The following is a 26,153-nucleotide window of genomic DNA, read 5'->3' on the forward strand; positions in this document are numbered from 1 at the left end:
GTTTCTAGGGCCTGATTAACATGTAAAGTTTCCAACTTTATGTGTAAATAAACACCCATGAGGATTTTAGGGCTCAAGATTCACTAAAAGAGTAGATCTAGGGCTTTCATGCAATATGGCTCCATAAAGGCAGTAGATCCAAGCTCCTGGAGCTCAATCATGCCTAGATCTAGAGGCTAAACAGCTTATTACGAACCCTAAAACACAAACAAGCTTCGGGAAAGGCTCAAGAAGGACTTTCATGGAGCTACAAGGGACATTAAGCATGAAAACAAAGGGAAACTGAGATATACCTCAAGGAAATCACTGAGATAACCCAAATATGCCTGGCCTCCTTCTTCTCTTCTTGATCTACTCTCCTTCCCTTTTCAAATCTTCAAGAAAACACAGCAAAATGCTTCAATCTCACAAGGAACAAGGCTTGAACGAAGTATAGGGCTCTGAGGGTGAAGGGGGGCGAGCTTAGGGGCGGATAAAAGGGTTTAAATAGGGTGCAAACCCTTGAAATTTAGGGTTTCATCAGACAGTGGGGACTCGCCGAGTCCAGAATGTGGACTCGCCGAGTCGCCAACTTAAACGTGTTTCGGATCTCGTCTCTACTCGCCGCGTCGGACCTACAACTCGCCGAGTCCAAGGCTAAAAATGAAAAACACTAAGATAAATTTTACGTACCAGGAACCAGGTGCTACAAAAGTTTCTCCAGTCTATTAAAGGAAAGGAGATTACTTAAGCATCATGTTTATGATCATCTTAACGATTATGGAACTATATCACAATTGATCCTCGAAGAACATCTTAGTGCAATTGTATGGCTAAGAAGAGGAATTGTATATTGTTGAAACAGTTCAATCAAGAGATGAGTCATACTTCGTTTCCAATCAAGTTTTATAGCCATGCTCTAGTTACTACAAATCGTATCTAGAAACTCATTTCAAACTAAGAAGGTTTATAACACCTCATGAAATGTGAAGTAATAATGTTTTCTTACTATGGCACATTTAGAACTGGAATTGTGATGTTTTCGTCAAAACAAAAGATAAACTGAGACAAATTCTATAAAGTGTCTTTCTTGCCGGGAATCCATACAAACTTTTGAATATTTGTACCCGTCAAGGAATTTTCCTTGAGAGAAAACTCATATGTCAAGAAGTCAGTGGGATTCTTATTGATCTTGAGAGTTTCAGGAGCCAATCGACAATAAACCTTTAGTTATCACTAACACACGACATGAGATTGAGAACCACACATGTTTAATTGAGACATTCTTATTTCTATGCACCTTCTAGTTGAGTTGGCAATGCTTATGAATTATATGTTTTTCATTTAACTTCAAAAGCAAAATAACATTCTTTATGAAAGTACAATGATCAATATGGGTGAGTTGCTAGCAACACAGAAGCACTGGTAGGTCCTTATGCTACCAGAGGGCAAGAAATTTAGAATAGTGAAGTTTAGTCCATGAAAGAAAACTAAATTTGAATTTGGTTTTTTCCTAAACCTTTTCTTGTGATTGTAGGTTGGAAATGATAGATTCACATGGATGGGAACGTATGCACCATAAAATTTAAGCGGCAAAGTTTTCGCTCTGATTCATGAGAATGATTATGAGGAAACACTTTTGCTAGTAGATTTTAAAGGGTTTGGTAAAGATCAGTATGGATATTGGTTGTGTTAATTGCATTCTCAAATTCACAATATGATTACGACATCTCTCTTCATATTTCGAATTGTGAGGAATGGAAAGGAATTTTTTGAACTTTCAAGACTTATAATTATAAGTTATAAAAGGGTTTGAACACATACATATGATATACAATGAAGGTGTATAAGCATCTAGTTGGAGACTTATCAAAGCGCCGCCTAACAGAAATTTGTACTTAAGTAAGAAAATCATGACAATTGATTTCTAGAAGTCCAATTGATTTCTGGTTACATGTCAGAGCTAGTGGGAGCATAACTGTTATGATAGTATTGCATGTTAACAATACTGTTCGTAGGGAACAAAATTCTCAATTTTCAAAATTCAAAGTTTGGGAATTTTTTCGCTATAATAGACTTAAAGGAGAGGTCACTCATACTTTGTTTCAAATCTAAAGGATTAGATCGTATAGTTTAATAGAACTTAGTCATAGACATATGTGAATATCATGTTGAAATAGTTCAACGTAGGAGATTCCATATATGAAAATATTATAGCAAGAGATTGAACAGATATCAGATATAATGAATCGAGTCCCATATGCTTCGGATATAGGATTGATTACATATGTTGTAATATCCACTTATTTTGATTTTTCCAAATGCCTTGAGCATTGAGAGAAAAAGGATTAGAATTTTTTATGTGACTAGAGTTGTTAAACAATTATCAAGAACATTCTGAGGTTTACTGAAGCTTGGTTGCTTGTGGACAGATGAAAGTATGGTATTAATTTGGATGGACGATGGTGGCATCTTTTAGATTGAGATGATTCTTGATCAAAATCGATGGTCGTATGGGAATATGGAAATGTTTTCATAATGGGAGTTGATTATTAAATCTACGTAAACTTTAATGCAAGACAAGTGTTCAAGGAGTGTACCTTGAATTTGAACCTTCATTATCATGGAATTGTTTCTAGTAACAAAGTTCCAATGGAACATTTTATAATATCGTTAGCTCAGTCTCTGTGACTTTGAAGTCTCGACCTCACAAAAGGTCAATGCATGTGAGGTTGGAATTCCAATACATTTTGGACGATGACAAGAATTTTGAATTGTGAAATGAGCATCATTGGAACGGTGTCCAGTCGATATGTTCACAAAGGAAGGACCATAGAGAGAGCCATAGTATGCATGTTAATAACATGGCATGAGTGATGTTATTTAATTCAAGTAGTTAGTTGATTACTCAAAACATTATACAATGAGTAAAGTCGTAATTATTGTAACGACCGAAAAATACAACCAATTTTAAATTTTTCAAAAACATCTCGATTCCATTAAATCTTTACAAAAAGGGTTTTCAATACAAAACATTTAACGTGTTCCCAGAATCACAATACTACAAAATCATGAGGAGCGGTACGATCACACCTTCGCCTTGCCACGATCTCCTGAAGAACCTGAAAAACATGAAACCACAACTGTAAGCCCGAAAGCTTAGTGAGATACCCCCAAAATACCAACCACAAATACCATACACGCATAACATGCATAACATATCCGATCACAGAACAGCCATGCACTTCGGGTCTACTATGTGACTGGTCCGCCTCACCGGCCTACAGTCCACCTGGTCCACCCTCTGAGTCTATCCACAATCATCGAGTCTGCAGTGTGATTGGTCCACCCGCTCCCGGGCCTTCAATCCACCTGGTCCACTCTCTGAGTCTACAGTATGACTGGTCCGCCCGCACCGGGCCTTCAGTCTATCTGGTCCACTCTCCGAGCCTTCGGCACGTCTGGTCCACCCTTCCGGGCCTATAGCCTATCTGGTCCGCTCGCTGGGCCTTCGGGACAACCGGTCCGCCCTAGGTATCTTGGCCTACAGCACACAGCAGGACCCGCCTCAACCCAACTCCAGTCCAAACAAACATGTGCATATATACATACAATCATATAGCAATTCACAGTCAACAAGCAGATCAAGCAGATCACATAGCATATCATCATCCTAACCAGGATACCGACCTAACAGGTCACTAGCATAGCATCTCCCTATCTCTCAGGATACCGATCTCAATCAGGTCTCTAACATATATCATCCTAGCTCACAGGATGCAAACATATCAAAGCAGTAACAACATAACAACTACCCGGATCTCAATCCGATAAGGGCCGGCCTTGGTGCCGTAGACCCTGTTGATATAGTGAGGATAACTCACCTCGAAACTGCTGACTGAACAGATAACCCAAGCTGCTCTGATCACCGATACGATCTCCACCACTGGACAACCACCAAAGCACTGAACTCAAAACAATAATCAACAATTACCAAAATGCCCCTGGAAACCACTGGTCAACCCTTGGTCAAAGACAAGGTCAAAGTCAACCCCTGACTAACTCTACTCGCCGAGTCAACCCGATGACTCGCCGAGTCCCCATACACAGAACTTCCCTCAATCCGTAACCTAACTCGCCAAGTCACCCCGAGACTCGTCGAGTTCAACAACTCTGAGTCCACTCGCACACAACTCACAGAGTCATCCCTTGACTCACCGATTCTCGACTCGACCAGAAAATATTGGGACTCTTCGACAAGACTCGCCGAGTCCAAGAACCGACTCGCCGAGTCTAAGACTATCTTCAACCTACTCGCCGAGTTGTTCATACAACTCGCCGAGTTCCAGGCCATCTTCATCCAACTCGCCGAGTTGTTCTTCCAACTCGTCGAGTTCCAGCTCATCATCAAGCAATTCGTCGAGTACACCCATGTGACTCGCCGAGTACCACCGGTCTGAATCCATTCAGAAGCATTCCAGGCCATGCAATTGCTCCAAAACATAGATCTAGCCTCCTACAACTCATCCATCACGTAAAGTGGCAAACTTTACGTGAATCCAAAGAGATCTATGCATTTTGCACATAAGGGCTAAGGTTTGGGACATGATAGCTCCACAAAACACTCCAACACATGGACTTTCATGCTCTCTGATCCTTCTCCATTCCAGATCTGAGGTAGCAACCTCAGATCTAACCTCTAGACTCCAGTTACATCCAAAGACAAGTTCCCACAAACCCCAAAATGAAGAAACAACATAACAACAGCCCAAGAACGAGGTATTACCTCCAAGGAACGCCCCAACTGCAATTGAAACTCGAATCCAAGCAAAGCCCCTTGCTCCAAGCCTTCAAACTCCCAAAATTCCTTCAACAAACACCTCCTTCAAGCTCCCAAATGAGATAAGATCACTCACACACGAAGGCTAAGGGTTTCTGGACTTGAGGATGAATAAAGAGGCTGAGGGTGGGCTGTTATGTTGTTTATATAAGGCTCAACCCCGAGAATTAGGGTTTTCTCCACTCAGCGCCTACTCGCAGAGTCCATCTTACTGACTCGCCGAGTCGGCTACTTAACACGCGACCCAGTCGCGACTCTACTCGCCGAGTCCACCCATGGACTCGCCGAGTCACTCTTTCCCAATTTACTCTTTTAGCCCTTCCACTCTACTCTTGATATTTCGGGATGTTACAATTATTATGGTGATTAAATAGTAGAGATTATTTATATTCAATAGATTTTGAGACCACAGATAATTAGTTTGTTATTGTGTTTCACTTTGCATGTTTCACTTCCTAGATATGGAGGTGTTATATTGTCTCATCATCGTCGGTGCTCGTTTTAGTTCATAAGCACAAGGCGCGCTTTCCTTTCCAAAACGTTCTTCAAAATCTTCCCAAACTGCTTGGGTTGTATTAGCGTATTTGACATTGTTTCGTATCTCCTTCTCCATTGCAGCCGTCATCCATCCCCATATTAGGGCATCACATCGTTCCCATGCCATCTTCCGTCGGTTTGACAAGAGTTCCATCAATGAAACCCGATTTATTCTTGGCCAAGACAAAATCCTTCATCTCCCTTACCCAGTCGACATAGTTGTTATCGTTTAGGATTTCATTGACATGAATTTGTTGAGGATAGTCGGTCGGATGAATGTAGAAGGGTGATCCGGTGTCCGATGATGGATTTTTGCTGGAAGGACTGATGCTCGGTGTTTCTCCTGTCATGATTGATCGGCAGGAAAGGTATCCTGCTCTCTGATACCATAAAAAAAACTGGATATAGGTTTGAATGAAATTTTTATTAACTGATCAATTAAAAAACAAACCCATGTAGGGTATATATACAAGATGTGAAAGAGTTCTAGATCTAGACCAATTAGGAAACTGAAAACAAACTATTTAAAACAACAAAACTATTAACTTGGATGTGAAGAAATCTGAATAGCTGTCAAGGGTTGGATTGGCTAGCTGTCATTGAACAAATCCAATTCCCTTTATGCATTACCATAACAAGGCTTGATTTTCATCTTTTCTTTCTGCTCACTTATATTTTCACTTAAACGAAACCTAAGACTTAATCAAAATAATGAAATTAAGTCTTGCCATTTAAATGGAAATACACTAAGTACCGACATCCTTAAATTTCATCTTACTTTACCAACTAAACCCTTAATGGAGTTTTTCACACAATTAAGGTTAAAAACGTCTAACCATGTTGGTCATACATACATGATACAACGTAGTGCTAGCTATTCAACTAAGGTATGACCAAAAAAAAATTATGCTTTTACCATTTAAAGTGAGCACTAAAAACTTTTATGGTCTTTTGGTATGGTTTACAACTGTAGTCACGACCACAATAAGTGGTGTCGTCATTGGTCTCATGGTAAGTGTCACATTAGGTGGTTCTATTTTTACAAATATTGAATGAAACTTTGTAATAAAAATTAGATTCTTGTTTAAAAATCTATCATGTTAAAAAAATCCGGTTGTTTTATGTTTGTTAAGAAATTATTCAATCTAACCAATTGCACGTATTCTATAGTGCAAATAATTCCAAGAAAAAAGAAAAAATTACCGACGCAAAGGTAGGACACAGAATAAGTAAACTAGAGTGACTTAGGCTAATGTTGGACATGATTTTATTGAAATAAGGGAGGTGATAATGAATTCGTTTTCTTGCATTGTTACAACAATGAGAGAAATATGTAATCTTGCCTAAAAATTCACCTAAACAGGGGATGTGTTCTTGACTATATACTTGGAGTAAGTTTGCTCTCAAATTCATTTCTCTTTGGTTTGTAAAATGTATACATTGGAATTAGTCTAAGCAGGGCCGGTCCATTGGTTTTTACTATCCGGGGCGAAAATAGAATTTTATGCCCTTTTGTATATGCCGTACGATAAACAAAAAGGTATATATAAAAAAATTATTAGATCATAAATACAGTAAATTTTATAATCAAACAAATATTATGGAAAAAAAAAACAACGAAAATCATTTAACACGATATCTTCAAGCATTTTTTTTGAAGCAAAAACATCTTTTATTTTATAATAATCAATATTTTATAAAATTTGAATGCTAAGAATTGCTGATCCATTCGATCTTTATTATATCATGGTACTTTGTAGATACAATTTTAAAAGCTTCTATTTGAACAACTTCTTTTCTACTATAACCTCATAATAGAATCGGAAATAGGCATCTATTTTTAAACCTACTTTCTATTAGGAACAATGAAATCAATTTATACAGTTATACCTTTTGTTGTCTCTAGAAAGTCCTAAACATAAGTTCAATAGAAAATTATATGCCTTTTCATTCACATCTGGTAATTAGAACAATAAAGTTTAGAAATAAACTCTACAAGACTAGAAATTTAACCTGAAGCTACCACAAAAAGTTAGAATCAAACCTAAAGCAACAAAAAATGTAATCGATTTTCACTTTTTCTACTTTAATCAACCTCTAACAATCAGCAAACAGTCCAACTCCTGAAACAAACAAACAAAAACATTTAAAACAGCCGAATATGATATACCACAATTCGGAAATTTAACTCACCCAACCCCGATTTAGAATCGAAAACCTCAAGCTTCTTCATATTTTTGTGGTTTGTGCTTCATAAATCAGGAAAAAAAATCAAACTTAGAAACCAGTCAAAAATGAGAATGAGTAGTAGATAAATTGATTCTGGAAATTAGGAGAAGTAGAGAAATTGGGTATAGTAGGTTTCAGGAGTTGGAATGAGAAAAGAAAACATAACCAGAGAGATAAGAATTCAGAAATCGAACTCACCCAAACCCAGTTTAGAAATCAAAAACCTCATAGTTTTTCATATTTTTGGTGACGTTATGCTTCAGAAATCATCATGTTACAGGATTGTGGTTGTGCTAAGTAAAGAATCGAAAAAGAGAAATCTTAAATTGGAATGAGAAATAAAGAAATTTTATGTAATAGCCACTAGGTTTAACAGAGAACTAAAGAAATTATAACGAGAATGATCAGTTCTTCAATCGATTAAAGATTCTGCTCCTTGGACTGGACAATGCGTTTTTCTAGATGACGATTGGCTTCTCAGAAAGATGCTTGAACGCTCAAGATGACGCCCCCAAACAGCTTTGAATTGAACCAGGACTAAACTGTGGGCCAAACCGTATACACAGTATTAATTACCAGATCAAATTTATGCCCCTTTTTCTATGTTGCCCTGGGCTATGGCCCATCTCGCCCATTGGGCCAGCCTGAGTCTAAGGTTGTGTTTGTTTTTGAAGTGGTAAAATATATTCATACAAATATTGTTATGAAATAGATTGTTGTATTCTTTTCAATTGGCCACTATATGTTTTCACAATCCATGTGAAAACATATTAATTTGTTAAAACAAATATTGTTATGAGTTTGAATTAGAGTGCTAGTTGATATTGTTGGATCCCCTTTGTCAAAAATGTGAGAGACATGACTCAACATCAACCTTTCTTTCTCCTGTCCAAAAACAAAAGTGATCTTTTTATACAAAAATGACTTTCACCTTACTGATTTGAAGATTTGAAGCTCAAAAAAAAAAAACAAGTGAAAGCAACACAATATGAAAAAATACTAAATAAAATTCTGCTAACACAAACAATATTAGTAATCATCATCGGAGTAGTTTTCATCACTATCTTGATCATATATATGATATTCTCCATCACTATTTTCACCATCTTGAAACTCATTGCCTCCTCCATTATTATATGGAAAACTACCAAAGAGGTCTTGCAAGTAGCTCTTTGAAATGTTATCTTCATTTGTATCTTTACAACATATAGGAAATTTCATATCAAAATAAAGAAAAAAAAATGACATGACAAAAAATAAGTAAAGGAAAAATGGTAATAATAAGGATACAAGATGGTTCTTGTAAGAAATTGGTCCCATCACCAACCTAGAAACAAACATTAACAAAATAAATATTAGAGGAAAAAAAAAAAAAAAAAAAAACAATGTGTTGTCCTTATTCTCATATATTTTTTAAAATAATGAGTAATTACACAAATGGTCCCTATGGTTTGGGGTAATTAGCACGCCTGGTCCCTAATTTAATTTTTTAACTCGGAAGGTCCCTACTGTTTGTTTTTGTTATACACTTGGTCCCTACTGTTTGTTTTTGTTACGAGATTGGTCCCTGTCTTACCTAAAAAGACTATTTAAATAAGGAAAATTTGTTGGGTAGGTAAGATAAGATGAGGGGATGAGATTGGGGTGTGTTTATTTAAATAAATTAAAAAATCAATGGCAAAATAGTCTTTTTAGGTAAGACAGAGACCAAGTGCGTAACAAAAACAACCAGTAAGGACCTTCCGATTTAAAAAATTAAATTAGAGACCAAACATGCAAATTACCCTAAACCATAGGGATCATTCGTGTAATTTACTCTAAAATAATTTATCCAAGCATCATGTGAACAAAAAAAGGGTAGTTTCAATAACACTTACCAAATCAAGTCCCTCATCCGCATCAAAATCTTCATCCTCCATATCATCTTCTACATCATCATCATCCTCATCATCTTCTTCTTCATCATTGCTCATGCCTTTTTCTTCAATAATCACCTCATCTGCTTAGTTAAAGCGTGGTCAAAAGTCAAAAGTCAAAACCACTTGCATATTTAGCCTCCATTTGTTATACATGACATAACATAACATAACATGACATGACATGGCATAACATCATGTGATGAATCAGAGGCTATGTGATAGCCTCTGAACGAAACCATTTAGAATCGGTCAGCATTCAACGCGTTTGATACAGCCTTTGAACGGTTAAGAAATCCGACAAAGACTTAACCATTAAGAGGTTGGAATGATTCAGCGCTTGACCTTTTTGTCAGTGCAAAAGACGAAAACGCCCTCTTCATCAAAAAAAAAAATTGAAAAATGGTAAATTTGCACCTCTATTGATTTGTTGGTTAACTATCGGCTCCTTTACTACAGTTACTGCTCTTTTTGACTTTTCAAGACGTGAAGAAGCCGATTTGAGAAAAGACTCAGCACCAGCGTTTGGATACACGGATAGGAATCTCACAGCAACACATAACCGAAAAATCTCAAGGACATGTGGAGTAAACCAACCTGTCGCCAGCTGTAAATTTATATAAACAACATTAAAAAAATAATAATAATAATAACATTTGTTATAAAAAAAAGTAAGAAATAAAGACTTACATTGCAAGTTGTTTGAGTCGAAGGCTTTTTCATCTCTTGTCGAATGTAATCATCGGGAAGTTCATATAATTGAAGTGAAATTTGACATTTGTAAGGGAAAACTCGAAAACCACATAAATCTCCCCATTTATGCTTTAATCTGCATAAAAGTTTATTTAATTATATTGTTGTATTTTAATGTGATAATTGTTTCAAATGGATTTAAATTTTGTGTAGTTATGTTTCTTAAATATAGGTTAATCTTAAAAAAGACCTTATATTTTGTTTTTTATTTGGGCTTAAACCTCGACTTTATTTTATTTTTTCTGAAAAAGACCTTGCATTTTTTCATTTTTTTCAATTTGGCCCTTTTAGTAATTTTTTTTTTCCAAAAAAAGGGTTTTATGCAGAAAAATCTCATTATTTTGGGAAATTTTTTATGAAGTCCTAAATGTTTTTTTAACAGAAAAGACCCAATTATTTACCATTTTGCCTAAATTAACGAAAAAGTAGTTATCTTATTTTAACAGAAATTGACAAATTATGTGTTTTTCTCAAAATAATGAGACTTTTCTGTTAAAAAAAAACGTTTAGGACTTTATCAAAAAAATTCCCAAAATAATAAGACGTTTTTGCATAAAACCCCCAAAAAAACATATACAAATGTGAGGGTTTTTTCGGAAAAAATGGAAAAATACAAGGTCTTTTTAGAAAAAAAAAATGAAGCTTAAGGTTTAATCCGGAAAAACATAAAATATAAGGTCTTTTTTGAGATTAACCCCTTAAATAATATAAAGTTTTAAGTTATTGTAACAGACAAATTTGTAAAAACCTTGTGAATTGAAGGGGTATTGATGAAAATCTAGAAAAGTTGGAGGAAAGGAATATACTTGGAATATACTACTTGGTGTAACCAATGGAGTGGATGAATCATTATTAACTCCATTTTTTATAATAATAATATCAAAGTTTATATTCTAAAAAAAAAAGATAAAATTTTATAAATGTGTTACCCGGATGCTATGCCATTATCACAATAGCTTCGTAAGGATGGAGGTACTCTGAAGTCAATCCTTTGATATCTGTTTCCCAAAACATAATTTTTTTTTTAAAAAAAATGAATAAATCATTTTTTAAATCAATAAAATTATAAATTATGATAGAATTCTCACATGCGAGATTCCGGATCTTTACGTGGATCGTATCCTTTTCTGATCCAAAACCTAAGAAAAGGTCCGTTTGAAAAATAATATGCTGCCCTAAATAGAAGCCTATAAATGAGGACATGACATAAATCAGTAAGAGAACATTTTACAAATTTGCCCTCGTATATGCAAGATAAGTTTGTAAAAAGTAAACACACCTTTTCAAATAGTTGCTACTAAGTTTGAGACCTTTGTTTGACAAATGTTCAGACAAAGATTCTTTGATCCATATAGGACGCTCCTCAAACGAATCACAAACTGCCATCTGGCAATTCCATTCATCTGTTCCTTCTTTTATAAACTTTTCCCAATTTACTTTTTTAGGAACATGTGTCAACATGTTAAGAAGAATCTATAAAAGGAAATAGTGGAAGAAATAAGAAGAATCTATAAAAGGAGTTGTAATTAAGGATATCTTTGATGTTGAAATCAATAGCAAGACTTGGCTCAATATCCATCTACACTCACACAATAAGTTAGAAAGAACATAGGTTATGGTAAGATTACTGTTTTGCCCTCAAGATAAAAAAAAAAGTTATTGAAAAGTGATTGATCTTACTTACCTCCCAACGATGTTGTACAACTCCCTCTTGTTTCTTTTTCAAACTCACATACATAGATGGTTTCAACCTACAAGAATATAAATGAGGAGGGCATTTACGTCTTTTGCACATATCTTATTGTGACAAGATAAAGCATCTTATTCTTACACCACATTCTCTGGAATATTCTTCAATGAGAAAAGGGGAGGCAACAAAATCATCAAATCCTCTTGATCCGCATCAATAAGGCCATGTTTTTCTACAAAGTTACACAAAAAGTTACATTTTTCAATTATATATCGTTTTTTTAATAAACACGCACCGAATTGTGGTTCCACATCATCCCAATTTCTCTTCTTTTTCCGTGCCACGTCAGCATGAACACCAAGAACATGTTGGTAGTCTACCATTCCTGTATGATTCAAACACAACATGTTTAGGGTTTAGGGTTTAGGGTTTAAATAAATGTAAAGATTGGACATTTTTCTAACCATTAAAATAATATGTTTCTGACACATGTCCAACAATATCTGCACAAATTGTGTCTTGTTGTTTTTCTAATATATGCGTCACATCATCTTCTTTCAAATGAGCATTTGCAGTGATTTCAGGTTGAATATTTTGTTTTGAAATCTTGAGCAAAAAATTGTTACAAGGGACAAGCTCCCCGTGTGTAGGATGTGAGTATGGATCTTCAGGGCGGAAACGAAGTTCTAGAAGATTTGATGGCGACTCACGAGCCTACATATCATGCCACAAAACCTAATTGAAATTTCTAGAAGTTATTTTGAAACCTCATGTTTCAGAATAACTGCAGACTTTTTATACGTGACAAAAAGTTGCAGCTTTTTTGTCCCACCCACAAAAGTAGGACAAAAACTACAGCTTATTGTCTCATGTCAATAAGACAAGCTGCAACTTTTTGTCCTCCCAACAAGGTAGGGCAAAAAGTTGCAGCATTTTTGTCCCACCCAAAAAGTGGGACAAAAACTGTAGCTTATTGTCCCATGTCAATGAGACAAATTGCAGCTTTTTGTCCCACCTGAAAAAGTGGGACAAAAACTACAGTTTTTTGTGGCATGTCAATGAGACAAAAACTACAACTTTTTGTCCAACCCAAAAAGAGGGACAAAAACTGCATATTATTGTCTCATCCAAAAAGATGAGACAATAACTTCAGCCTTTTGGCTCACCTAAAAATGGAAGCTTTTAATATAATGGAAGAATGTAATTAGCATACCATGGAAATACCTTCGGCTCCACCAAGAGTAACCAAAGCACGTTCCATAGATGAAGGGTAACCAGGATAGTTGACTCCAAAGACTTTGTTACTTGGTAATGTTCCCGAAATAGAACCATCTTTTATCACCCCCATTGATACTATTAAAGTTGCAACAATGTAAAAACTCAAGGAATTAATTCAATACAACGGGATAATAACACTTGAAACAAAACAAAAGCATGTGTTAAGTAGCAAACATGGTAAAAGATGTAAAGTACTTTGCTTCAATTGGAATTGGATTATGGCACATTATATACATAGGAAAATCTATAGTTCAAACATCTGCATAATAGACTCTCAGTAAAGGATGGTTAATGAAACAGCATCATTTCTAACATCCCTGTTCACAAATGACAAAAACCTTCGGACATTAGAAATGTTGAATTGGGAATTGGATTATTCATTTTAAAATTTAGGAATTTGATTACTAATCGGGAAAATATAATGATATGTGATTGGTTTTGAAGCAAAAAGATATAAGTGAGTTCACTCTTACAAATACTTTGATGATATTTGACCTCTCCCCTGATATCATTATCTATGTATAGGATATGTTATGGTTCAATCGGTGATTAAGCATTGTGTAAAGTAGATAAAAATCAAAATTAAAATTTACTTGAATGTGAACCTGTGGTTAAACTAGTATAAATAGGATGTTCAGTTTCCCATGCTTTAATTAAAAGGAACAAAACATCAAACACCTTGTAGGCGTTAATAAAACTTGAATGAAAAGAAAAAATTGTAAGAGCTAACAAGAATTAAAACAACCAGATGCTAAATAATATGGATCCCAAGTTAAACGGAAGGCAAAATCAGAACAAGAAATTAACAAAATCGTAAAACTTATTCACTGCCTGATAACCAAAATTACACACACAGTTTTATCAATAAACTAACGAAGACCTAACATACCTGGTTCAAAATCTGAGCCTGCTGATCGATGAAGAAGAAACGATGTGATTGATGAAGAAGGCAGCGACGCTGACCGACGATGGAGAAGGCAGAAGATTGCCGGTGCTGGAGAGGGCGACGGTGGAGGAGGTGACCGGTGAGGCTTATGCGGATGGAGGGACACAATGGAGAGGAAGGAGTTAAGTCACCGTTCAAGGAGAAGAAGAGGGCAAATAAAGGCAATGGACGTTCTTTTCTCAGTCAGCTTTTTTCTCAGCTGACCGAACCAGGCTTTCAGGATGGAGCAAGAGGTTGCGAGTCGGATCTTACCTCTCTTTCGGTAAGAGGCCAAACAAATGACCGGTAAAACCTAACATGACATGAAATTAACGGTATGTTTTAAATGGTCTTAATGTTTTTTTTCTTGCATTTAAAGGTCATAAAACTCATGTTAACATGTTTATTAAGGACTTAAGACCTCGTTACTATGCCGAATCAGATGTCAGTATATAAAATTTAAGGTACTTTCACTTTCAATACCAAATGATAGTTCAACTGTCCTCGTCCCTGAAAAACAAGTTCTCCTTCATCTGTGATTTTTTTTCTTTTCATCTAAATCACAACTTATCTATTCAATACATCGATTTATCTGTCTCAATGATTCGAGATTGTGATTAGAAATCTTCGTGCTATATCACATTCTCATCTGATTCCATCAGATGGATTTATTTACGATTTTAGATGTTCTTCAACATATGTATGTGAAATTCAAACTCCACCACCAACCATATCATGCTACCGGTTCTCAACCATCATCCACTTACCACCGATCATCATCTTCGTTCACCTACATGGGTTTTGAAAAATGATTTAAAGCACAACACAATAACTCTTACAAGAGGAGTGATGCACACAACAGAAGAGGTTGAAGCAACGAACATAGATCACACACCTGTTCGACATCACGATATGTCGTCTTCAAACCCAATATTTTTCCAAATTTCCAGATTTATTGTGACGGAGCTAAGGAAATTCAGTGGTTCTAAGACGAGACGTCTTCTTTAAACATCGTGAAACCGATGGGTTACATTTCAAGAAAAATTGAAGAGGTTAAGTTGATATTCTCTATCAATTTTAGGGCTTCTAAATGTCTTCGTTGCAGATCAATTTGAGAACCCTGCAAACTACAAACTACATCAGCTCATTATGAAGGAACTGGGTCTAAGATATGGGATGAGACAAGAGGCAAATTACATGCTTTTGTTACAACTGCAAGGAAATGTGGCACTATAGCTGGTGTTTCTTGATTTTTAAAGGAAAATGATCCAGGGATAAAGTGTTATCTTGTGGATCCTCTTGGTTCTGGCTTGTTTAACAAAGTGACAAGAGTCGTGATATACACAAGAGAAGAGGCTAAAGGGAAGAGATTAAAGAACCCATTTGATACACCGAAGGAATATGGATCAATAGATTGACTAATAATTTCAAAATGGCTCAACTTGATGGATATTTCTAATATTTTTGTTCCTTTTATTAGATTCCTTCTGGGGAATGGTGGACAATTTATTAGAAGTTCTTCAGTAATGAAATGAGTAATGAAATGTATTGGTCGTATATCGTATGTTGCTGGTGGTGGTACTTTTCGTGATGATGAGAGTACAACCCCACTACCGTTGGTGTCATTGTGGCTTTTATTTGGTTTGAAACACAACATTCACATACATTGTAACATCCCGACTCCCAGATATAAGAATTTTATCTAAAAAGGACAATTTGATTTGGAACTCGTCGAGTTGATGGCCTCAACCCTAATAGTGCCTTCCCTCTCCATTTTGAGTGTGTGTGAGTTTTAAGAGTGTTCTTTTATGCTTTTTCTTGAAGAAGTTGGAAGATTGGTGGTGCATAGTGATGGGAGAAGTGTGGATCCGGGATTATCAGTGTTCTTGCAGCCATTTGGAGGTATAAAGTCTATACCTTGGCCTTTCATTTCTTAGATCTCCTCCTATGGAAGTGTATTGGCATTTTTGGTTCATATTAAAGCCATTTTTGGGATTGGATCTTGAAGCTATTACTTCAGTTCTAGACAACTCTAGGCCTCCATGGACATAAAGTCGCCAACTTTATCTAGTCTTGGCCCTCCTCCATACCCTAAACCCCTTATTAAGCTATATTTGAGTGTTTTAGCAACTTGGATACCATGCATGGACGTAAAGTTAGCAACTTTATGTGGTATCTTAATCCTAGGGGACCAGATCTGTAGTTTGGGGCTTTAGATTCGACTAGAAGGGGCTGAATATGTTAAGATAGGAAAACTCGACGAGTTGTCCTGACAACTCGACGATGTAACATCAGTAAAAATTCACAAAAATTTCAGCTTTTTCAAACATTCAAAATCCACCATGTAATACAAAATGTTTTTCAAAATAGTAAAACATTAAAGTATCCCAGATATCAAAATCATAACATGTGAGGAAGTGTACGGTCGAGCCTTCGCCTTCCCGCGATCATCTGAAGTACCTGAAACAACAATCCATAAATGTAAGCTCGAAGGCTTAGTGAGTTACCCCCAAAATACCACAGCACAGAAGCAGAACAATATCGTAACAAACAGTATGCATATAGAGTCTTTAGTATAACTAGACCGCCCGCACTGGGCCTTCAATCTATCTAGCCCACTCTCAGAACCTTCAGCATGTCTGGACCAACCTACCGGGCCTTCAGCCGATCTAGACCGTTCTCCGGGCCTTCGACCTAACTGGACCGCCCGCAACGGGCCTTCAGCCTATCCAAGTCGCCCTGGTCTGTTAGCCTTCAGCACAAAGCAGGATCGCCTCAACCCACCCGCAATCACACAATCACATATATATATATCAAACGCTAGCTAGCATGCACAGACAGTCATACAGATCTAACCGATCACTAATCATATCGTCATCCTATATACCAGGATACAAATCTAACAGATCAATAAGCGTAGCACCATCCTATCTACTAGGATGCAGATCTAACAGATCACTAATCATATCATCATGCAATAAACCAGGATACAAATCCAAAAAGGGTCGGCCTTGGTGTCGTAGACCCTACCAGTATAGTGAGAGGAACTCACCTCGCAAGTAGCACTGGATGATAATGTCAATCTCCCAAACACAACTCCAAACTCAAACACCTACAACCACCATAGAACCAGTTCTATCAATACCCAAATTACTGAAATACCCTTGGAAGTCAAAATTGATCAACCCTTGGTCAAAGTAAAAGTCAACAGTCAAGGTCAACAGTCCATGTTGACCCAACTCGTCGAGTTCCTTCGGATTTCTAAAAAACCGTGAAAACTCGAGTCAACTCGTCGAGTTGCCAAAACAACTCGTCTAGCCCATACAGTGTCCATAAGACCGGGAAAAGCCCTAACCAACTAATCGAGTTATCTCACCAACTCGTCGATTTCACTAAAAAGCCTAAAAACAAGAAAACCCTTATCCAACTCGTCAAGTTAGCTAAGCAACTCGTCGAGTTCCTTCAACCCTTTTCTCATTCAGACGCTTTTAATTGAAACCAAGGCTCCTCTCTGTAGATCTAGCCTTCTAGGATGAAGTTACCACGTAAAGCTGCTAACTTTACGTGCATACAAGGCCTTGAGAGGCTAAAACACCCAAAACTAAGCTTAAGAAGAGGTTTAGGGCATGGAGAAGGGCCAAAACTAGATAAAGTCGATGACTTTATGTCCATGGGGGGCTAGAGGAGTCCAGATCAGAAACCATGTCCTCAAGACAAGCTCAAACCCGAGAGTGACTCAATTTTGCACTAGAAATGACCATATTCTTTCATAAGGGAAGATCTAAGCAATAAGAGGTCAAGGTAATAGCTTTATACCTCAATATGAATGCCAAAACAAAGTAGATACCAGATCTACAGCCTCCTTCTCACTCCAATATCTTCAATCTTCAATAGTCCTTTCAAAAGGGCACCAAAAGTGACTTTCCAAGCTCACACACTCACATAATAGGGTACTTAGGGTTTTCTCTGGTAAGGGGCGATGAGAGAGGCTACAAATGAGCCATAAGATCCTTTAAGGTGCAAAACCTAAAAATTACGGTTTCACATCCAACTTCAACTCGTCAAGTAGGTTCTAAAATTCACGCGGCCATCCTAGTCTCTACACGACGAGTTGGGGCCTCCAACTCGTCAAGTTGCCCTAAAAATATGAATATAAAAGCTTTAAATTTATACCTGGGAGTCGGGATGTTACAATTCTCCCCCTCTTGAGCTAGACTTCGTCCTCGAAGTCTGCTGCGGCAAACAACTCTGGGTAATGCTCCCACATCTTAGCCTCCGGCTCCCAAGTCCACTTTGATCCCCTCCGGTGCTCCAACTGTACCTTTACCAAAGGTATCTGCTTGTTACGTAAAAACTTCACCTTCCTTTCCAAAACAGCCACTAGCCTCTCACGTAATTCAGGCGCTCATCGACCTGAATATCATCCAATGATACAACCGCTTCCTCATCCAATATGCACTTTCGCAGCTGTAAGACGTGAAAAGTGTTGTGAATCTGACTGAGCTCCTCTGGGAGATCCAGTCTATACGCCACCTTGCCAACCCTGGAAATAATCCTGAATGGCCCAATGTATTGGCAACCCAACTTTCCCCTTTTCCTAAAGCGTATCACTAGGGGTGTAAACGAGCCGAGCCGAGCCCGAGCATGACCAAGCTCGAGCTCGGCTCATGAACAATTTAGTGGGCTCGCGAGCCTAATCGAGCCTAAATGAGCCTATATATATATATATATATATATATATATATATATATATATATACACACACACATACACATATATATATGTGTGTGTGTGTATATAGGCTCGTTTAAGCTCGTTTAGGCTCGCGAGCCCCATTAATTGAAGCCCGGCTCGAGCTCATTTAGTAAACGAGCCTCATATCTAGGCTCGAGCTCGGCTCGGACTCGTTTAATTCGATCTCGAGTCGAGCTTTTAACGAGTCGATCCCGAGTAGCTCGGCTCACTTACACCCCTACGTATCACACACTTCCAGGGTGAGACCTTCAGTAGTACCATATCGCCAACCCGAAACTTCAACTCAGATCGGCGTCGGTCGGCATAAATCTTCTGCCGAATCTGAGCAGTCTGCAACCGCTTCCTGATCTGCTGAATCATCTCGGTAGTCTGTAGAACTACCTCGGTCCGACCTATCACCCTGTGGCCAACCTCGCCCCAACAGACTGGGATACGCCATCTCTGGCTATACAACAACTCTTAAGGTGAAGCACCAATGATGGAATGGAAGTTATTATTGTTAGAGAACTGCAAGGGGTAGGTAGGAGTCCCAGCTCCCACCGAAGTCGATAACGCATGCCCATTACATATCCTCAAGGGCCAGGATGGTCCACTCACTCTAGCCATAAGTCTGCGGATGATACGTAGTGTTGAAATGTAGTCTCGTGCCCAGTTCCTCATGAAACTTCTGCCAGAAACGAGAAGTGAATCGAACATCACGGTCTAACACAAAAGAGACTGGTACTCTGTAGCGAGCAACGATCTTGCGAATGTACACCTCGACCAATTTTTCGGCCGACGAGCTCTCCTGAATAGCAAGAAAATGGGCGCTCTTGGTCAATTGATCTATGATGACCCAAATAGCATCGAAACCCTTTACTGTTCTCGGCAATTTGGTGAAGAAGTCCATCGTGATCTGCTCTCATTTCCACATGGGAACCTTTAGAGGCTACAACTTGCCATGGAGCATCTGATGCTCGTCCTTGACCATCCTGCAGGTCAAGCACCTCTCAATGTACCGAGTGATCTTCCTCTTCATGCATGGCCACCAGTAGCTCAATCTCAGATCCCGGTACATCTTGGTGGCCCCGAGTGAATAGAGAAACGAGATGTATGAGCCTCCTCCAATACAGTATGTCTGGCCCCACCAGACATCGGAACCCACACCCGACCGCAACAGGTCAACAACCCACGACCATCCTGCACAAATCGTGTGATCTCACCCCTAATCCTCTCAAGCTTCCAGTTTTCCTGTCGTACACCCTCATCCTGAGCTTCCCTGATCAAGCTCACAAGTGGCGAATCCACGAATATCCTCATACACGACACCGGAATAGAAGATCCATCCGACTTGCGGCTCAGGGCGTCCACCACAAAATTCGCTTTACCCAGATGGTAAAGGATCTCGCAGTCATAATCCTTGACTACGTCCAGCCACCTGCGCTGCCTCATGTTCAGGTTCGGCTGATCCATGATGTGTCTTAAACTCTTGTGATCTATGTATATGGTATAGCATACCCCGTAGAGGTAATGTCTCCAGATCTTGAGAGCGAACACTACCGCTCCCAACTCAAGATCGTGTGTGGGATATTTCTTCTCATGCGGCTTCAACTGCCACGATGCGTAGTGTTGGGGTGCAAAGTTATTCATTCATGACTTTGTAAATGTTTGACTTGTGTAAACCCACTTGCATGTGGAGTATTAGCCTTGTGACACATGAAAGATAGAGAGTGAGAGAGAGAGACATGTAAACACCTCTATATAAGGTGGGTTTGTCCACTTCTAGAGGTGTGCTTGAGAGATGTAAAAGTGAGTGTGTAAGTGTGTGTTATTTATGTAGTCTAGATCTAGATCCTTTTGTGTAACACCATATACATTCAATATATCTCTTAAACACCCAAATCACCATGTTCAATTGTGCAAGCTTTAATTCCGCATGCCAAACCATGTTCTTTGTCACTACAATTGGTATCGGAGCGGGTCTTCAAGATCAAGGTGATATTTGAAGAATGATTCTCGGTTTGGCAAGTTTTGTCGCAATTTGATCAATTTTGGTGAGTCTCTCTCTATGATCACTCGTAATAATTGAATTCGTGCGTAGCATTCTTGATTTTTGATCATTTGACTCATTGGATCAAAATTTTCTTTGAAAAACCCATTTGTTGTGATCCAATAAATTTTGTTTTGATCAAAGTCCGATCCAATTTCATATTTGTTTGTTCAATTTTATTTTCAAATTGCAATCATTTGTTTGAATTAAATTTTGATTATCTTCGAATTCATCCAAAATTCATTGAATCATATTGGAAGCCCAATACAATTAGTTTTTATTGTTCATGAATCATTTTCTAAGCCCAATCTCATCAATATTCATTATTCATTTGTTAGCCCTCCATTTTCTTTTCATGATCCAATATAAATGATTGAAGCCCATTAATTCATATCAATCCAGTCGAAGTTTATTGTTGTTCGTCATCCAACTTGTACACATGCATTATTTGTTGTACAATTGTATCAATCGACTGATCTTGATCATCTTTTCATGAATTCTTGTTCTCATTTTTTTTGTGTCTTCTAAATTGTTTGTCGTTGATTGATAATTGGAAAATGAGATTCGATTTTGTATGATCGATGTATGATAAAATCGATTCTATTCATATCTGATCTTAGAAATCGCAATTGAAGCGTCAACACAGAAAAGTCAATCTTGATATGAAATTGAAAATTCAATGAATTGACTGTCGATTTTAGTTGATACAAGTCATATTTGGTTTGTGAATGGTGAAATCAAGGTTGATTTGATTTTATTTTCGATATCGTGTTGGTCTGTGTTCTTGATACCGAACACAGTTCATGGTCGGGTATCGATATCATAGATCTAAGTGGATATTGGAATCGATTGATTATTTTGAAACAAAAGTTGATGATCACAGTGAAGAACGAAGTAAGAATCGATATTGGTTAAGGTGGAGTTCAATTGTTGATGACAAAGATCGTTTTGGGAAGGAATTGATATCCAATGGTCGATGATAATTTTGATTAACTGGAATACAAACAGAAAAACGAAGGATTGATTTTTCGATTTGTGAAGGGGTTAACGATCGATATGGGTGATGGATTGATTTAGTGAAATATTGTTGAACGAAGGATTTTGATTGTTGATTTTCGAAGGGTTGGTGATGTGAAATCGATTTTGGTTTGGATGATTAAAGCGAAGGCTGAGTTGGTGTTAGGTTTGATTTTGGAGTCTCGAAATTTGGATCTCGCTGAATTGAAAAAACGAAGAGTTTGGGTTCCAGATTCGAAGGGTACTTGTGTTGGGTTTGGGAAGAACACTAAGAAACGAAGACCCTAAGAACGTAAATTTGATTTTGGAGATCTAGATTGCAAAATGCGAAGGGTCAACAAAAAAAACATACGAAGGATATTACTGTTCATAATATAGTCTTTGTATGCTTTATAAGAACTGAAAGGAAGAAACGGTGAGAATAAACGAAAGAAGGAAAAGAAAAGTTTCGGTTATGGCCCTTGAAGTTTCAACTGTTTGACAAAGAATTAAACCCTTCGTATGTTTCATCAAAAGGCTTCGTATGTTTTGCAATTTGCCAAAGTCTTCGTGTGTTTTGGCATGGAAAAGGAAAAAGTTTTAAAAACAGCCCCTGAACCTTCGAATTTTTAACACTTTGAAAATTAAAGCAAGTTTCGTATGTTTGACACTTTTCACCCAACTTCGAAAATTGTTTGAGGCTTCGCATATTTGGTACAAGTCTTTGTATGTTTGAGCAAAAAGGGCAGAATTTTCGAAGATGGTGCCTGAGGCTTCAAATTTTTGGCAGTTTGCAACCAAATTCGAAAAGGATTGCTTTTTGCTGAAAATTGAAGAAAGTGCATTTCAGGCCCTTGCAGTTTGTGCAAATTGACGCTTTCTACCCAGCTTTGGAAAAGGGGGAGAGTTTTGCATATTTTGTTGTTTTGGGTGCAACGGGTCACTGCAGAATTTTGAAATTGACAATTTCTACCCATTTTTGAGAAATTTTGTCAAAGACGATCCGTGAACGGCAATAAAAATTGATTATTTTTTGGGTTTTCCGGATTGAAGCACAAAGTTTATGCCACATGTTAAGGGGGAGTTTTAACATGAAAAATTCCGAATAGAGCACGTTCTTTTTCCTTTGGAGTTTTATAATGAAATTTCGATTATAAAAAGGGGAGAAGTTTTATATGGAAATTCGAACTTGAATTTTTCATATTACGTGGATTTGAAGACCGAAGTGATCTTAAAGTTTTGAAGATTACGAGATGATGCAATTGGAAGTTTGGATATGATGTATTCGAAATGGGTTTGGTTTTATTGAAGATTTTTGGGGTGTGTTTTTATGCGCAACTTTTGGGTGATTATCTGGAGTTTGGAATACTCTTGATCATTCGTTGCTGCTCGGATTGTATGGTCTCACATCCTAGAGCCCAAATTGAAGAGTCATGGAAGAATTGAAGATTGAAGTTCGTTTCGACATGTGTCACCTTTGAGGATCGAACCGCGTAGTGCTTGATTTTAGAAGATTTGAAGTGGGTCATTCATTCCTAACTTAGAGGAGGAGAATGTTGGGTGCAAAGTTATTCATTCATGACTTTGTAAATGTTTGACTTGTGTAAACCCACTTGCATGTGGAGTATTAGCCTTGTGACACATGAGAGATAGAGAGTGAGAGAGAGACATGTAAACACCTCTATATAAGGTGGTTTTGTCCACTTGTAGAGGTGTGCTTGAGAGATGTAAAAGTGAGTGTGTAAGTGTGTGTTATTTATGTAGTCTAGATCTAGATCCTTTTGTGTAACACCATATACATTCAATATATCTCTTAAACACCCAAATCACCATGTTCAATTGTGCAAGCTTTAATTCCGCATGCCAAACCATGTTCTTTGTCACTACACGTAGGCTATCACACGCCCTCTATGCATGAGGAATTATCCCAATCTGGTGATCGATGCATCACATAACACCATAATATCCTCAACTCTCTCAGGGAGTGTCAAAACTGGCGCTTCGCAAGTCGCTGTCGCAGAGTCTCGAATGCAATCTGCTACTCAGGGCCCCACCAGAAATCCACCCCCTTCCTCATCAGGCTAGTATGGGGCACTATAATCTTGGAGAAGTCTTGTATGAATTTATGATAGTACCCTGCCAATCCCAAGAAGCTCCTGATATCCGAGGGAGATTTTGGAACCTCCCACTTCATAACTGCCTCGACCTTGGCCGGATCGACCAAAATCCCCTCTTCGTTAATGATATATCTAAGGAACTGAACCTATCGTAACCAAAACTCGCACTTCGAGAACTTGGCATAAAGTCGTTCTTGCCTCATAACTCCCAAAAGCTCGCGAAGATGCTCCTCATACTGCTCTTTGGTCTTTGAATACACTAATATGTCATCTATAAACACAATGACTGAGCGATCGAGCATCGGTCTGCATACCCGATTCATCAGGTCTATAAATATTATCGGCGCATTGGTGAGCCCAAACGGCATCACCACAAACTCGTAATGTCCATAATGAGTCCGAAACGCGGTCTTCTCCATGCCCTCCTTCCTCACCCTGACCTGATGATACCCGGACCTCAAATCTATCTTGGAAAACCAAGATGCTACCTATAACTGATCGAAACGATCATCTATCCTTTGGAGTGGATTACAATTCTTCACCATTAACTTGTTCAACTCCTGGTAATCAATACACACCTGGTGTGAACCATCATTCTTCCTGACGTAGAGAATCGACGCTCCCCACGGAGAACTACTCAAACGGATGAACTGCTTGCCTAGCAGTTCCTGCAGCTGAGATGATAGCTCCTGCATCTCGGGTGGTGCCATTCGGTATGACTCCTTGGCGATAGGGGTCGCACCTGGCACAAGGTCGATCTTGAACTTGACCTGCCTCTCCGGAGGCACTCTGGGAAACTCCTCCGGAAAGACATCAGCGAACTCCCTGACGACTGGAACATCTGAAACTGAGACTTGATCCCTGACCCATGTATCCACTACATACGCCAGATAACCTGCACACCTGTGCTGAATATACTGCCTAGCCCTGGCGACTGAGCAAAATCTTGAACCCATCGTGGTGCCCTTGCCGTATATAACCTGTTCTCCCCCACTTGGGTTCGAACTACCACCCGCTGACCCTCGCAGTCGATCATGGCACCGAAACAACTCAACCTGTCCATCCCCACGATCACACAGACATCCCCTATGGGAATTAGGATCAAGTCAATCGGGAAGGATACCCCAAAGATCTCCAGAACGCAACCCGGTAGACTGAAGAAGCAGAAATCTCGTGAGACTCGCAACGGACACTCTAACTCTCCTAGAGGCAAACTAAACTCCCTACTAAACGATCGAGAGACAAATAACTGACTCGCCCCCGAGTCAAATAATACAAGAGCAGGATGAGATTTCACTAAAAATGTACCTAACATAGGTACAAACGCATAAGCATAAAAAAGATATAATAAATAAGATAAAGGATAGAAACATACAAGTCACCACATCTGGTGTTGTCTTGGACTCCTCGGCTGTGAGCTGTAAGGCGCATCCCCGGGCCCTCGGGGGCTCTGCACTACCCTGACTCATGTCAGTAATCTGCAAGGTAGTCGGCGCTAGAGCTTGCGCCTGCCTGGCAACGAGCAATGGAGAATTAGTCTTCACATGACCCACCTGATTGTAGTGGCAGCAAATCCTCATATCCTGAACCGGGGCTGACTGGCGACAATCCCTCACAAAGTGCTCCTCCCTGTTGCGTTTGCAGCACCCACTATCGGATCGACAAGCTCTGGTATGAACCTTCCCGCACTTCCCACAAGTGCAGCCACACTACCCTCCAGACCTAGAATTAGCGGCCTTGAACCACTTCAGCGCCGGCTGCGCCTGTGTCGGAGCCTGTCTCTGCTCTCGCAACTATAACTCAATCTCCAGCTCACACCGCATCGCGACCTCCTGTAGCTATAAAAAGGTGTCACATCTCTAGGTTGAAACAAACTGTCTGATATCAGTCTTGAGCATGCTCAGATAACGAGTCATCCGCTCCGGGCAAAACATCGCCCACTTAGTGAACAACCGGGTGATCTTCGTCACCGACTCTGTACCCTGTCTTAAATCCCGAAGCTCCTGTGCCAGCGTCTCCCGCTCAACCCGCACAATTGTAACGAGTACAGAACATCTCCCTGAATTGATCCCAAGTAACCGCAACTTTGTGCTCATCAGAATACGACCC

The 26,153-nt window shown here is 38.6% G+C and overlaps 1 protein-coding gene across 2 annotated transcripts; it reads right to left on the reverse strand.

Moving 5' to 3' along the window:
- Nucleotides 1-8,440: 8,440 nt before the first annotated feature.
- LOC111882378 (uncharacterized) lies at nt 8,441-14,417 on the reverse strand. Of its 2 annotated transcripts, none has more exons than XM_052766160.1 (15): nt 14,112-14,417; nt 13,169-13,297; nt 12,409-12,658; nt 12,240-12,329; nt 12,086-12,176; nt 11,939-12,005; nt 11,789-11,833; nt 11,534-11,703; nt 11,343-11,441; nt 11,184-11,252; nt 10,192-10,330; nt 9,919-10,108; nt 9,463-9,584; nt 8,876-8,912; nt 8,441-8,781 (listed from the first exon to the last, which is right to left on the reverse strand). In XM_052766160.1, the coding sequence occupies exons 2-15, from the start codon at nt 13,274-13,276 to the stop codon at nt 8,615-8,617; spliced, it is 1,644 nt and encodes a 547-aa protein (XP_052622120.1). In that variant the 5' UTR covers nt 13,277-13,297; nt 14,112-14,417; the 3' UTR covers nt 8,441-8,614. The 2 variants fall into 2 exon arrangements, with proteins under 2 accessions (XP_052622120.1, XP_052622119.1); XM_052766159.1 differs by having other exon boundaries at nt 13,158-13,297.
- Nucleotides 14,418-26,153: the final 11,736 nt, after the last annotated feature.

The sequence above is a fragment of the Lactuca sativa genome, chromosome 8, assembly GCF_002870075.4.
Source record: "Lactuca sativa cultivar Salinas chromosome 8, Lsat_Salinas_v11, whole genome shotgun sequence".
In the NCBI taxonomy this organism is placed as follows: Eukaryota; Viridiplantae; Streptophyta; class Magnoliopsida; order Asterales; family Asteraceae; genus Lactuca; species Lactuca sativa.